This window comes from Leishmania mexicana, chromosome 31 (genome assembly GCF_000234665.1).
Source record: "Leishmania mexicana MHOM/GT/2001/U1103 complete genome, chromosome 31".
NCBI lineage: Eukaryota > Euglenozoa > Kinetoplastea > Trypanosomatida > Trypanosomatidae > Leishmania > Leishmania mexicana.
The window spans coordinates 1190139-1203819 of NC_018335.1; the positions used below are offsets into that span (position 1 = coordinate 1190139).

General features: G+C 60.0%; 4 protein-coding genes across 4 annotated transcripts; all 4 read left to right on the plus strand.

The window, feature by feature from the left end:
- Positions 1-33: 33 nt before the first annotated feature.
- Positions 34-2511, plus strand: LMXM_31_3050 (conserved hypothetical protein; the record flags this gene model as incomplete). Its single annotated transcript, XM_003878107.1, has 1 exon — positions 34-2511. The coding sequence occupies one exon, from the start codon at positions 34-36 to the stop codon at positions 2509-2511; it is 2478 nt and encodes an 825-aa protein (XP_003878156.1).
- A 1937-nt stretch (positions 2512-4448) lies between these two features.
- On the plus strand, positions 4449-7727 carry LMXM_31_3060 (conserved hypothetical protein; the record flags this gene model as incomplete). The annotated part of the gene is made up of 1 exon (XM_003878108.1): positions 4449-7727. One exon carries the CDS (start codon positions 4449-4451, stop codon positions 7725-7727), a length of 3279 nt encoding a protein of 1092 aa, XP_003878157.1.
- Positions 7728-8886: 1159 nt separating this feature from the next.
- Positions 8887-9240, plus strand: LMXM_31_3065 (conserved hypothetical protein; the record flags this gene model as incomplete). Its single annotated transcript, XM_003878109.1, has 1 exon — positions 8887-9240. The coding sequence occupies one exon, from the start codon at positions 8887-8889 to the stop codon at positions 9238-9240; it is 354 nt and encodes a 117-aa protein (XP_003878158.1).
- A 1948-nt stretch (positions 9241-11188) lies between these two features.
- LMXM_31_3070 (conserved hypothetical protein) lies at positions 11189-12559 on the plus strand (the record flags this gene model as incomplete). The annotated part of the gene is made up of 1 exon (XM_003878110.1): positions 11189-12559. One exon carries the CDS (start codon positions 11189-11191, stop codon positions 12557-12559), a length of 1371 nt encoding a protein of 456 aa, XP_003878159.1.
- Between the last annotated feature and the right edge of the window lie 1122 nt (positions 12560-13681).

Here is a 13681-nt window from a genome sequence, read left to right on the forward strand (position 1 = left end):
CAGCTCTCGGATTTGCAGGAGTCTCTCCGTCAGATGCGTGAGGAGACAAAGGGTCGAAGTCTGATGGCTCGCTATGTGCTGCAGAACGCAGTTCGTGACGTGGCACACAGCTCGTCGTTCTCAGTGACAGCGGCCACCGCAGAGTCTCTGCACCCGCGCGGGATAATGAAACTGGTGCAGGGTGTGCCCCGACTTCGCTTCCGCAACCAGCAGGTGCATCGCCGCAAAATCATCCTGCTAGGCTACCAGGAGGTGGGGAAGACGTCGTTGCGCAAGTGCTTTGAGTCTGAGCCGTTCTTCTTCAAGAGTCTGCCAGAGGTGCGCACGACCAGCGGCGTCGAGGTACAGGAGAAGTCCATGGCGATCGATGGCGACTTCGTTCACTTAATCCTCTCCGACTTCGCGGGGCAGGAGTCGTACCACTCGCACACGTATTTCCTAACGGAGCGCTCCATCTTTGTCCTGGTCTGGAAGCTCTCGGCCGTGGAGCAGGACTTCCAGAGCAGCGGTATCAACGTGCGCGAGGAGGAGCGGCTGCAGCGGTGGATTGTGGAGGTGTTCGCCAAGTACCCACACGCCCGCATCGTGCTGGTGGCCACCCACCTCGATGAGCTTCGCGTGCAGGGGCAGCGGAGTGTCGAGATGATCCTCAACAAGGTCGAGGGAAAGCTCCGCTCGTTTATTGATGACCTTATCGCTGCCTCTAACACGACGGCGGCGCCGACGACGCTGGGGGCGCCGGCACTGGCCTCTTCATCCACGGCAGTCGGAGGTGCTCCTTCATCCTCAAGAGGTCAGATCTCATCGCACCTCGCGCAGCCGCGTTACGCGCGCCGAGTCATTGTCGGCAACTTCGCCGTGTCGTGCAAGACGCGCCTCATGATCGCCGCTGGAAACGCGCTGCGGCACCTCTCTGGAGCGAAGATCAGTGGGCTGCTGAAGTATCTTGGGGCGTTGGTGAAGGAGGACTGCTTCGCAGACCGCGAGTACCCCGCGGCAGTGGTGCCCGGACGCCACTCCAAGCTGATAGAGAACCTTGAGGATGTAAAACGACGCCATCCGGTTAAGCTACTGATGCGCTTGAGCGAGTTTGTGCAGATGGCGGTGAACGTCGGCATCGAGTCGGAGGAGGAGCTGCTGCAGGTCGCGCGCCTCATGCACGGCTGGGACATGATCTACCTTTTCAACCAGTACTCCATTGAGGCCAACTCCCTCATCGTTCTCTATCCTCGCTGGCTAAACCGCATGGCTGCCTCGCTCTTTTCCTATGCTCACCTCCTGCGCACCCCACTGCACATGCGCAGCATGATTGGCGGCCTCGAGTACCTGGTGAGCAATGCTGAGATGGCGGACATGTGCTTGATGCGGAAGGGCTACTTGCGATGGCCGCTGGCGCGTGTACTCTTCCACAAACCCCTCTCTGACTTCCTGCGGCGCCCTCCAGACGACGCGGATGTAGCCATGTGCCTGGAGCTGCTGGAGGCGATGCTGCTCGTTTATCCAGTGGAGGTGGAGTCCGACGAATTCGAGGTGCTGGCGGAGGAGGTGCCTGTGGACCCTAGTGTTGGTCGCCCGTTAATCAAGTCGCAGAAAATCACCCGCTACTACGTCCCCTCGCTCGCACCACTCGAGACACCGCAGACACTGAAGAAGCTGGCACCCGTTTTGTTTCACCGCGGCGTTCGGGTGCGGCTGGAGTTCAACCTCCTTCCTGACGAGCTCTGGTGGCGGTTTCAGTGCAAGATGTACCGCTTCATCAAGCCAGTCACTGTTTACCAACCTGCGGTGGGTGGGATGGACGATGAGGACTTGTTGCTGAACGGCTTCCGCCTGCGGGAGGCGGACGAGGAGCACAACCGATGGCGAGACTCGCTGTGGCTCATGGGGCGTGGCTGCCGGGTGCTGGTGTACCGTGATGGAGCGAACGCGGTGTCGGTGCTGTCTGCAGAGAACACGCCGCGTGGGTCGGAGGAGGTGCTGCAGGCGGTGGAGGACGCATTGGCGGGGGTTCTTCAAGAGTACAAAGGTGTGCAGCGCCGCACGTTTGTGTCCTGCCCCAACCAGGACTGCGGAGGCTGGCTCGAGGCGGACGTCGTTGCGTCCAGTGTCAGCATCACGTGCCCCACCTGCAAGCAGACGTTTGAGAGCAAGCAGGTCGTTTCCTCTGGGGTAGGGCCGCTCGGCGCGCCGCGCTTCTCGCAGACTCTCCTCGTCGAAGCTGGTGAGCTTCTCGCCTTCTGCCTTTCGCACCGGTCTTGCCTCCACATGTGCCGCTACCTGGGTATCCCATACAAGGGGCCCTCCCCGGCCCGCGAGGAGTCTGTGGAGGGTGAGCCAGACTCTGAGAGTGTCAGCCACCAGACAGAGGCCCTGGGAACCCATGTCGAGTACTTGCGCGCGCTGGACAAGGTGGTGCAGGCGGTGCTGTTCCGCTCGTGGATGCAGCGCACCGAGGAGCAGGAGCGCCGCCGTCGCATGCTGGAGGACGAGCCGAGTCCAGCGTTTTTTTGAACACTGTCAACCCCCTTGCACAAGAGAGAAGGCGCGCCTTCTTGTTGAGCAAGCCCGCACATGGAGACCGGCGCCACAACGAAGATATGGCAGTGGGAGCGTCGCGCAGCTCTATGCGAGGAGCAGGCAGCAAGTGAGACTGCACCCCGCTTGTGCTCCGTGAGTGCGCGCCTTCCTACTCCACACGACGCCGTTTGGAAATTTCATGTTGGCAGTCGACGACCTTTATTTATTTATTGTTGCGCTTCTGCTTGAAAGGCGGGCTGAGGGGCACCGTCTCTCCTTCACGTTTTGCAGAGCCATCTGTTCCTCTTTTGGCCCGACTCACCTACACGCGCATTGGAGTGCCGGTGTGTGATTCATGTGTGTATGTGGTGCCTGTGTGTGTGTCTCCTCAAAAGGGAGCGGCGCGGCGTTTTCGTTTTGCTTTCTCTCACTCCTTTTCTGCCTTGCATCCTGTCCTCTTTCCCTCTCTGTTTGCGTATCCGCCTCGCCTCCTCTCAGCAGCAAAATACGTGCGTAGGTGTGCGTGCTTCACTCAGAGTGACACACACACACACACAAACACACAGTGAAGGCGGTCACACGCTTCCATATGGATCGGGCTGTACGCTGATTGGCCCACGTGGCTGCGCATGGATTCAATGATCCTACAGTGGGCGGGCTCGAGGTGGCCTCGGTTGTGTGTATGGTGGATGCGAACGAGTTGGAACGGGGGACTCAACTTTGTACGCACGACTGCCTACTACCTCATCATGAAGACCTCTGGACTGTTCAGAGCCGTTTCCTCTCTCTTTACCTCACTCTTTGTGGCAGTGCTCGCCTCTCTGTCCACACACGCCCGTGCATCTTCGACCCCCTCCCCCCACTCCCCTCTCCCCGCTCCCCTTCCCCACGCTCACCCCAACGCACCAAGCAATGGAGTTTACGGTCTCTCTTCTTTTGCTCTTTGTCTTCTCGCTCCGCGATTGACATGTGCCGAGCCGGTGTACTAGTCCACCCCCCCTCTCCACACACACGCACACGTGTATACCCTCCCTCTCCCTCTCTCACCTCTCTCGCTATTGGCGTAGTTCTGCGGGGGTTGTCCGCTACGTCTGTGCCGCTGCGTCGAGTCCTTTTACACTTGGCAACGTCTGATAAGCACACACGCACACGCACACGCACACACACACACACACGCATACATACATACATACATACACAGCACATTCAAGCACACCTACATACACGCCTCGCAAAGCTCATCCACAGTATTCGTAGATCGACAAATCCACTCACCCCACAAGTGTGTGTTTGTGTGTGTGTGCGTGTGCGTGTGTGCTCCTTGCCTTCATCGTTTCCGTTTTGTCACCCCCGAAACACTACTTACACCATCACGACTACTCCCAGCTCACAAGCGAAACCTCCTCCCCCTCCCCCCGACACACACACACACACACACACACACACACGTACGCACGTACACATACAGGCATCCGTTGTTTCGCGGTGTGCTGGCTGTTTGTCTTTTTCCCCCTTTTTTCCCTGCCCCACTCTGCTGACTGCGCGCCGCGCCGTTTTTTATCGCTCGTTCTGCGCATTCATTTGTTTGTGCCTCGGGTCCTTCTCTCTCTCTGTGCGCACTGCCCCGGATCGTGAGCTTTTTGGGTGTGGATACGTGTGCTTCCTCTGCTGCTTCTGCTTGCTCCCCGTCTCTTCCTCCGCTGCCGCTCGTTGCATCCTCCAGTCGCACGTCCCACGGTGCTTCGGCGAGATCCGGCTCTCTTCTCTTTTGAGAAGTGGTTTGTACTCTCTCGTCTCGGGGAGGATCTCGGTGTGCGGCACTGCACGAGTGAAGAACCGCTGCACTCGTACAGTCTTTGTTGTTGCCTCTCTATCCTTTCCCGCCGCTTTTCCCTTTTCCGTTTGTGCGCGGAGTTCATGATCGGCGAGTGATGAGACAGCGCACGGTATCGCGGTCCCGCGCGCGCAGTCAGATCGGCATCTCTGCGGCAGAGGAGGATGATCTGCGGGTGGGCTTGCAGCGGTTTCTGGACAAGCTACGCCAGCACCAGCCTCTCTTCACCGAGGAGGATGTGACGGTCATTTCCTTCCCCCCAGAGGGCAGCAGTAGCAGCTGTGTCGGTGGCGGCTCACCTCACTCGTCCGCTGCCACGTCGCCGCGGCACTCGCCGTCTCGCGCCGACAACGAGGAGGCGACGCTGGATGGGACCCTCAAGGGCGGCAGCTCCTCTCTGTCGATGGCCAAGAGCAGAAAGGTCCCTGCCGCGTCTTCCACCACAACAGGTTCACCGACCTTCGCCTCTGCCAGCATCATCGACCTAGACGTGCCACTCTCTGCGCCTCTGTTTCTCACAGCCGTGAACATCTTCGAGGCAAAGTTGCTCTCAAAGAGCAAGCGGGTGTCCACCGACGCGCTCAAACTTGTCCGACAAGCCTACGCACTCGTGTGGAGAGATCCAGGCTACCTGGCGACGCACATGAACGGAGATCCATACTTGGCAGGCGCTAGCAGCACTGGCTCCTCCACACCACCACCAGAAGGTTGGAGCCGCAGACCCGGCTCCGTGCCTCTAGCCAGCTCTCACAGTAAGCCCCACTTGACGTGCCAAGCCCTGTTCTCAGCCTCCGCGCCTGCGCCGACACAGCGACCGGACAGGCGGCTGGCGCTGCAGCTGGACGAGTGCATTCGAACGCTGCTCGTGTACGCGAATACGTCGGTGAACCTTTGCCAGAGCGTCTCCACGAACTCGCGTACACTTCTACTGCTCGCCTTTGTTACCTGCGCTGCGCGGCGCCTGGAGGAGGAGGATGACGTGCCGTACGGTGACGGCCCAGGCTCAGCCGCGGACATCGTAGTCGGTAACCGAAACCTGCACGCCGAGATGAAAAAACTGGAGAGCTTGTGGCGCAGCTGCGGCATCGAAGGACGCGTCGCAGACTACCTGCGCGAATGCTACTTGGTCGAGTTCCTGTTAGATGCTGCGCTGCCCCCGGCGGTGTGCTCGGCGCGCTACGACGGCCTGCAGATGGCTGTGTACGAGAAGAAGCAGCGTATCATTGCGGATGTTGTGGCGAGCCGCTCTGGGTTCGCGAACATGATGCGAATGGCACCGCTACGAGGCTTGTGCGGTCTGGCTAACATGTCCGCCTTTGGAAGCTCGAAGTTGCGGGCGAGGCTACTGGACAAGATGGCGTCAGAGGGGGTTGTGGAGCGGCTGGCGGCAGAAATGGCTGCAGCGATGGAAGCTGTTCTCGCGCCCGACACCGCCACCGCGACACCGGCACACAGCTCTACAAAGCGGCCGCGCCAGAGCGTAGTGTACGGCGGCTCACCTGTGCACCAGCGATCTCGCGCCGGCGCGTCCAGGTCGGCGAGTCGTCGAGGATCGCTCGATTCTGTCTCGCCTGCCGGCAAGGAGCGCCGCGCGATGACGATCGCGAGGGCTTCTACATCCTTGGAGCGACTGTTGGACAGCGACCCTACCCCGGTGGAGCGCATTGGTCAGTGCGTCGATATATTGATGCTGCTCACATGCCCGGATTTGCGGCCGCCAGAGGGCGGAGAAGAGTCCCCGTCTCGCTCGTCGACTTCGTCTGCGTCGGGGGTAGTGCGTTCCACCACGTGGGCCTCCCGTGATGCTGCGCTGCATGAGATATGTTTGTATCTCTTGGCTATCTGCTTCGTCTCCAAGACCCATGCGCGGTACGCGGAGTTGTCGTCGTTGCAGCTCTACGCGGCGGATTGCATGCTGCAGTGCGCAGCATACAGCGGCGCCTTTTACGCCATGGTGGTGCACGCCATGGATGTGCTAATTGATATGATGGAGTCTATGTCTGCCGCTCCAGTCCCCAGCGGCCAAAGGACGCCGCCCTCGTCGCGAAGAGTGTCGTGCTCTCGCCTCGTGTCGCCTCAAAAGAGTGTGAGAAAGGATGCCGCGGAGGGAGACCAGCTTGACAACGAACGCGGCCGTCGCGTGCTGCAGCAGCTCCTACCCGGAGATGAAGCCGGTCTGCTGCCGTTGCTAACCAATTTGCTGCAATACACGATTCACGCCCAGGCAAATGCCAAGTCGATACGGCGCTGGTTCGGCTTCCTAGCGGATCGGTTGCTGCCGGAGGTCTTCGAGGCTCCACAGCTCACGACTGGGCGGCGCAGCAGTGCTGCATGGGGACGTCAGCAGCAACAGGAGCAGCGGCAGCGCTCGCAAGCGGACAGCCGAGCTTCCCGGCTGCCTGGGGCACTGGGAAGCGGTTCAGCAGCTGCCGGGGATGGTGCCTTCGATGTGCCGGTACTCGCTCGAGATCTAACGCGAGCGGAGGTGGTGGCGGCTGCCCCGTACTTCTGCTTTGCGCGGCGGGCTGTGGAAGAGACGAGCTGGCGTGATGGAACGGAGTCGCTCTTTGCCAAAGTGGTGCTCTTGGCCTTCCACGTCATTGTGACACAGGGGCACCGGTGCAATCTGCTGTTTGGGCAGGCGTGCGCCTGCTACGACGTCGTGGCCCCTGTCCTGCTTCTGCGGTCCTCGCAGAGCGACAACGGCGCCAGCCCCGGAAGCCGATCGCCGCGCGGCAGCCGGCGTTCGTCCCAGAGCAGCACGAGCGCCACGTATCGGCGCAGCACCCTCCTTATGCATCTAAGGGAGGAGGAGAGGGCATCGATGCAGGGACATTGGCACTCCAACGAGGAGGGAAGCGAGGACGGTGGTGTGGCGGGGTCGGAGGAGAGAGAAACCAAGGGGGCGGACGAGGAGAAGGAGGTGTTCATTGGCTCGACTATCAGGCGGCGGTCGCTGTCCACTCGCCAGCGTCAGCGCGGGAGCCCGGTGAAAGGGAACGCTGTTTCGGCTGAGCGACATTCGCTGGCGACAAAGGCTGGCGAGGACGATCAGGGCCTTTCTCCCTTCATACGGAGCCCCAGCCGCTCCCTCGTCTTCTACGAGGCTTGCTCACCGAGCGACACTGAGGCGAACAGCGACAGCTCTCTGGGCAGCAGAGGTAGCCACCGGCGACGGAGTTCTGACGGCGGGAGAAGTCTCGGGGGTGCATTAGACGAGGCAGCCTTCGCCACACCCACCGCAAGCTTCACCTTGGCAGAGTCCCCGGAGGCAGTGACGCACTCCTGGACTGGCCGCTTGTCGCTGCGCTCCTTGCTCTCCTCGATCGGCGGCCACAGCGAAGCGCCGCTGCTGGACACGAAAAAGCGCACATAGTAGAGTCGTGAGTGCTGCAGCCGGGACGCGTACGCATGCGCGTGCAGCACCGTTTTTGTGGGTGGCTTCCTTTCTTTCCGTCTTCCAGGGCAGCTCATCTGATGCACATGGGCGCATGCGCCGCATCCGATCTTGACTCCTCCCCCGCCCGCGCTCACCTGGTATCGCTCCCTCTCCGCGGCACTAGCGCGGCGCCTCCCTTCTCTTTCACGTGTGTGCGGGTTTGTGGCGGGAGTGGGGGGGGAGCGCACCTTCGTTTCTCTCTCACATAAATTTGTTCGTTTTCCTCCGTTTTCGTACTTGCCCTCACACATTACTCTGACGTCAGCCAAGCTTCTGCGTGAAGTGTGTGTGTGTGTTTGTGGGAGGAGGAGGAGGGGGGAAGAAGACTTGGATACGGGTCTCCACGGAAGCACATGCGAACACAAGCTCGTGACTTGTGCGAGGACGCGCGCACTGCTGAAGCATAGAGTTCTAGGCGAAAAGTGTGTGAGCTGATGCACGCTCCTGGTAGAAAACGTGCGGGGAGGGATGGCGCAGAGTCTTCCTTTTTTTGTTTTCAAAGCTGCGAGTCCAGCTCTGTTGATTGGGTGAAACAGTGAGACGATCCGCGCCCGCTCATCCAAGCGCGGTGATGCAGTGCTGTCTCTCTCTCTCTCTTTCTCTGATGTCTCCACTCGACCATCTGCTCCTTTTCTTCTCTCCTTATTCTTGCCTTCTCCAGCCCTTCACATGGCTCTGCGCGCTTCGCGCCATAAAGTGCGTTGATTCGCTTGTCTTGCGAGCGCGTTGCCCTGACGCCATTCTCCCTCAAGCCGCTTCGCTCTGCTGCCGTCACGCCTCGTTCTCTTCGCGCCACATCACAGAGCGGCTCTACTCATTCTGTTGTTCCAGTTCACTTGACGGCTACGAGGGGAGTGCGGTCGCTGGTGCTGCGTAGGTGCTCTGGGAAAGGGAGGGGAGGGGGGAGGGCCGCTCTGACCACACTGGGGCGTCTCTCTTTCTCTCACGCGCACAGCATCGACGTTCTCTCTCGTTTCTCCTTCGGTTTATTTGGTTTCTTCACACCCCCTTTTCCCCTTCTCTTTGGCACGCTCTCACTGCATCAAACGCGAGGCATCACCACACACGTGCATCTTTGGAGCCACATCGCCAGAACATGATCTACGTCCCCTTTGCAGTCGGCGCGGGCGCGTTCTCTGTCCTGAACGCCTGCGGCTCGATTGGGTGCTGGTACGGCAGCCGACGTCGGGTCATGCTTTTAACCGGCGCCATCAACACATGCATCGGCGGCGCGGCTGTCGTCATGTATCCGTACGACGCAAAGCTGTCCAACGTATATATGTGCGCTGCATCTACGTCCGCGTCCGCGCAGTACGTTCTCCACGCCATACGGACCCCTCAGCTACTTGCGCCGTCAATGATAAACTTTCTGTACGCGCTCTGGTCGGTGGGACTTCTCGTGTACGCGTGCCAGCGTGCGCGTTGGGTGTACGCGCTGCGGTACGACTGAGGTACTCAACGCCAGAAGTCCTCCTCCTCGGTTCCTCTCGTCAGGCTGTGAGCCTGTATGTGCCGCAGGCACCGCGTGAAGAGGAAGAGTCCCCCGGCTCACATCGATGGCGAAAATAGCGACTCTCCTGCGCCGCTCTCTCTCCCTCGCCGTCTACTGACCACAAACACCGACCAGGCCACCCGCGCCGTATACACCCTATCGCGCGCACACACACACAGAGTCCCTTTCTCATCGTCCCTGTTATTTACAGCGGCAGCAGCAAAAGACAGGCAAGACAGGGAGGTGCATTGACGGGAAAAACGATAACACGAGACGAGGCTCGCTCTCGTGAGGTGGGTCATGCGCACGCAGACACGCACGTATGCCTTCGAGTCTTGTGTGGATCTCACCCCCACTTGCGTATACCTGTCCCTCAACGTTGTCTCTCTCTCTCGTTCTCCTTTCCACTCCTCCACACCTCATTCCCTTCCCTCCGTCTCCGCATCCTCCTGTCCCTATTACACACGCGCACACGTATTTTTCCCCTGTGTGCTTGTCACACCTCATCTCGCCCTTGTGCGCCTCTTGCGTAGAAAAGGAAGGCCGCGCGATGCACAGCGTGTACGCACGCACGCACACGCATACACAGGCATACACACCGCGAAGAGAAAAAATAAAAACAAAGAAAGGTCAACGAGTTCTTCGGCTAAACATCACTACGCGCATCTCGTGTTCTTCACATGAGGTGAGGAAGGGTGCGCAGAAGTGGTGCACCACACATTGCCTTTTTCTTTCGCTGGGCCTTCCACCCCCCTCTATCTGAAAAGGGAGAGGGGAACTCGTGAGGAAGCGAGAGGCTTCCGCTTCCTTCGGGTACCACAGGGTGTTATTCTCTCCTCGCCTCCCTCCCCCACACTCAACAACACGGAGGCAACGTGCACACGGCACCCCTCCCCGTCCCCCACCACACACATACGCACAGGCTCTTTTCTTTTCTGTCGGCTGCGTCCTTTCCATCACAAGCGCGCTTCCATAGAGGTTTTTTTTTTTCGCATGAAGCAAGCACCATCTCTGCCAACAAAGGTGAGTGGTCACGTATCATAGACACGCTCCGGGTTGCCTGCCGTGGCAGCACTTCGGCACAGACACTTGCCATTGGGCTGTGTCTGCAACAGGTTTATCCACTGTCTTTCAGACATCACTCTCTCTCCTTGTCTGACCGCTACGCGCACACAGACACACACACACACACACACACACACACAGTCCGAGGTGGTGTACGTGAGCAGCAGTCACTTCCCGTCAGCTGAGTTGCGGCTCAGATACGGCATTTACTTGACGGAAAGTGTACCACTTCAGAGAGAGAAGAGAGGTCACCACTGGCTGCATGCCGCCGAAAGCAAGCAGCGGACGCCACCGACCACTGCCACCATCACTGTCGTCCTATCCGTCTGCGTCTATAGCGGCCGACGCACCACGCCCGCGAGAGCCCTTTACGATCGCGAATTTCTTTGACGCTGCCAGCGCCCACCGCAACAGTGGTGGTGGTTACCGCGTCGGCTCTTTCTCGGATGCACCGCCGGCGCCGCTCCCTGGCTTCCCGCGTGCGAGTCATGACCTTCCCTCTAGCGGGCACCGCGCTGCTGCGACTCGCCAGCTGCAGCACCACCAACAGCCGCAGCGGCAACAGCAGCACTGGTCTTCCTCTACATCGGGGCAGTTGAGCTCTTCTCCCCAAAGCGGCGACGGCGAACACTATGAGCAGCAGCAGCACAGCATTACAGCCAGAGACGTCTCCAGCACGCTGCAAGAGGTGCGGAGCCGTATCATCAACGACCTTGACGCGTCGCGAGAGGGGAGTCGCGAGTCAGCAGGGAAGCTGCACGCTCATCGACAGCGCGCGCTGTGTGTGGCGTTTGGGGAGGATAGGGCATCGCGTCGGCGAGCGTCCCGCGCGTCTTGCGTGATGACGGGTGAGTGCGGCGCATCACCAACGGATGCCCGGCGATCGAAGTCGCAGCACACGCCTAACGTGGAGGATGACGAGGAGGACGAGCTCATGGTTGCCTCCGTAGAGTTTTCGCTGCTGTGCCCTTACTCTCGCCTCCCTATACGCTATCCCGTGCGCAGCAATGAGTGCAACCACCTGCAGTGCTGCGACTTGGACTCGTGGATTGTGATGCTGAACAAGTGTCGCTCCATGCGTGACCCGGTCGGGCCGTGCCCGGTGTGCGAGCGCCGCGTCACCTCCTCCTCGCTAGAGGTGGACCTCTGGATGAAGAATGTCATTGATCAGATGCCAGCGGGTACACATATGGTGGTGTTCGAACCGGACGGCGCCTTTCGCAATGGTGACACCACCCGAGAGCGGCGCAAAGAGCAGATGATTATGGAGGTGGTGGACGCGACACAAGGGGACTACGAGAACTACTTTGGGGACGTGGTGGACGGCGACGATGACGTTGTGGTGCAGAGGCATCCTCTCACCACGTCGAACGCTTCCACCAGCACATCCGCCTCGCTTTTCCCGGTCGGCTCGCGTCGCCCTCGCATGGAATCGCCTGCGGCCCCAGAAGCGAGCTTTGGTGTGCCGAGCACCGGCGGGGACCACCGAGCCGGTTCACCCCCACTGGCGCAGGTCAAAACAGAGAAGGCTGCCATACTGGCCGCTGAGGCCGAGGCAGCAGCGGAGGCGTCGCCTTCTGTCCCTGGTTCTCAAGAGGATGGAGGTGTCGTTGTCGTGCACTTTGTTGAGGGACGACACGACGGATTGCAGGCGCTGCCTAGTCAAATCCGGCTGTGGGCGCTACACTGCACCCGATGCGGGGCGCCGCGGGTGAAGACGGAAGATGGCTTGGTGCAAGGGTGTCAGCAATGTGGGCACGACGCAAAGGGCGACTGGAACCTTGTCCGCCGCTTCGAGGCGTCATCTAATGTGTCGATGGAGCTGGTCCCGGATGGCACGCTGGTGCTGCAAGGTGTCGACATCCTTGCGCCATACCTATATCGCGCCGGCTTCTACCGCAGCCTGTTCGAAGTGATGGAGTACGCCTCCGTCGCGGAGCGGCAGCAGCAGCAGTATCGAGCACCAGCGGATGTGTGGACTTCGTCGTTTCCGCTGAGCCGCTTCGAGATCGATTTCCTCGAGGCCTGCTGTGCGCGCATCGCCCAGGGAGAGACGGTCGACTCCATTGAGTCGATGATTGTGCCGAGTCTGTTTCGCATTCCTCGTCGGCGCCGACCAGGCGGCAGTGGCCCGACATCTTTTACACAGATGGGCCACGGCAGCGGCCGATACGGCGGCCTGGGCTCGGCGACCGTGTCGCAGGCTCACTGAAGTACCTCGCTTACCCAACCGGAGGGCTCATGCTTGACGTCGTAAGCGCTGGGCGATGGCGGGTTTAATCGATGTGTGCCGCGCGTAACGCGGTTTCTTTTTCTTTTCCGACAATCACTCTTTACGTCGATGACGTGTGCCGGCGGAAGCGCTCTGCTTCGTGGCTTTGGCATTGGTTGCCTTGCTTTGGTGTGGCCTTATTCACCTGTCGCTGTCTCTCCCTTACCGATCCGTTTTGGCTCCGTGGGCTTGGCAGCATCTACGCGATCGGCACTCGAACTCGATACTCAAATACGTCGACGCCCCGCGGTACGGGCATCTCACAGAGGCGCCATTCCTTACTCCATAGACAACCGCGCGCTTAACCCCCCCTTCCCCCGTTGCCCGCTTTCTGTACGTTGTCTGTTTCTCCGTTCTGCGTGGGGCCTCTGCAAAGGGGAAACCAAATGAGAGACACGATAAAGCTGAAGCGCATCGGGGCTTCGATGCCGCACGTGGCACTCTCCTGCAAGGTCGTCAAGGGGTGCACGCCTGTGCCCATGATCGGCCGCGCAGGCAGACATGGTCACCCGCTTCTCCCTCCCTAGCTCCCTCACGCCCTCCTCGCCTCCTCTTTCCCATCGCCCTGCTCGTTGGTTTCTCTCTTTTCATTCTCGTGTACGCTGATGTGGCGGCACGTACGCCTAATCACCTCTCTCTGTCTTGTGAACACTCCCCCTCCCCGCCTTCCTTCTCTTAATGACCTCCAACATGCCCTTCCACCCCATCCCACACCCGTCGGTCGGCTTGCTCTAATTCTTGCGCACGCAAGCACACACCCACACCCACCACTGCGGGTAGCGTCCAGTGCGCAAAATAATAATAAAAAACGGTTTCACTCACGTGTACGCGTCCCACTTCTCTGTGCGGGAAACTGCACCGGGGTGTCGCAGTGGCGTCACAAGAGGCGTGTGCTCCTTTCACCGTCTCTCTCCTTCTCGGGCTCTCGGCACATCTCTGCCGCGTAGGAGAGGAGAGCAGAGGGACTTGGACAGACTTTGGGCGGTGCTGCTCTTCTCCCGCCGGCACTGCCGTGTTATTTGTGGACCCACTTGCTGTCCAACGCACCTCTTTCTGCCAGTC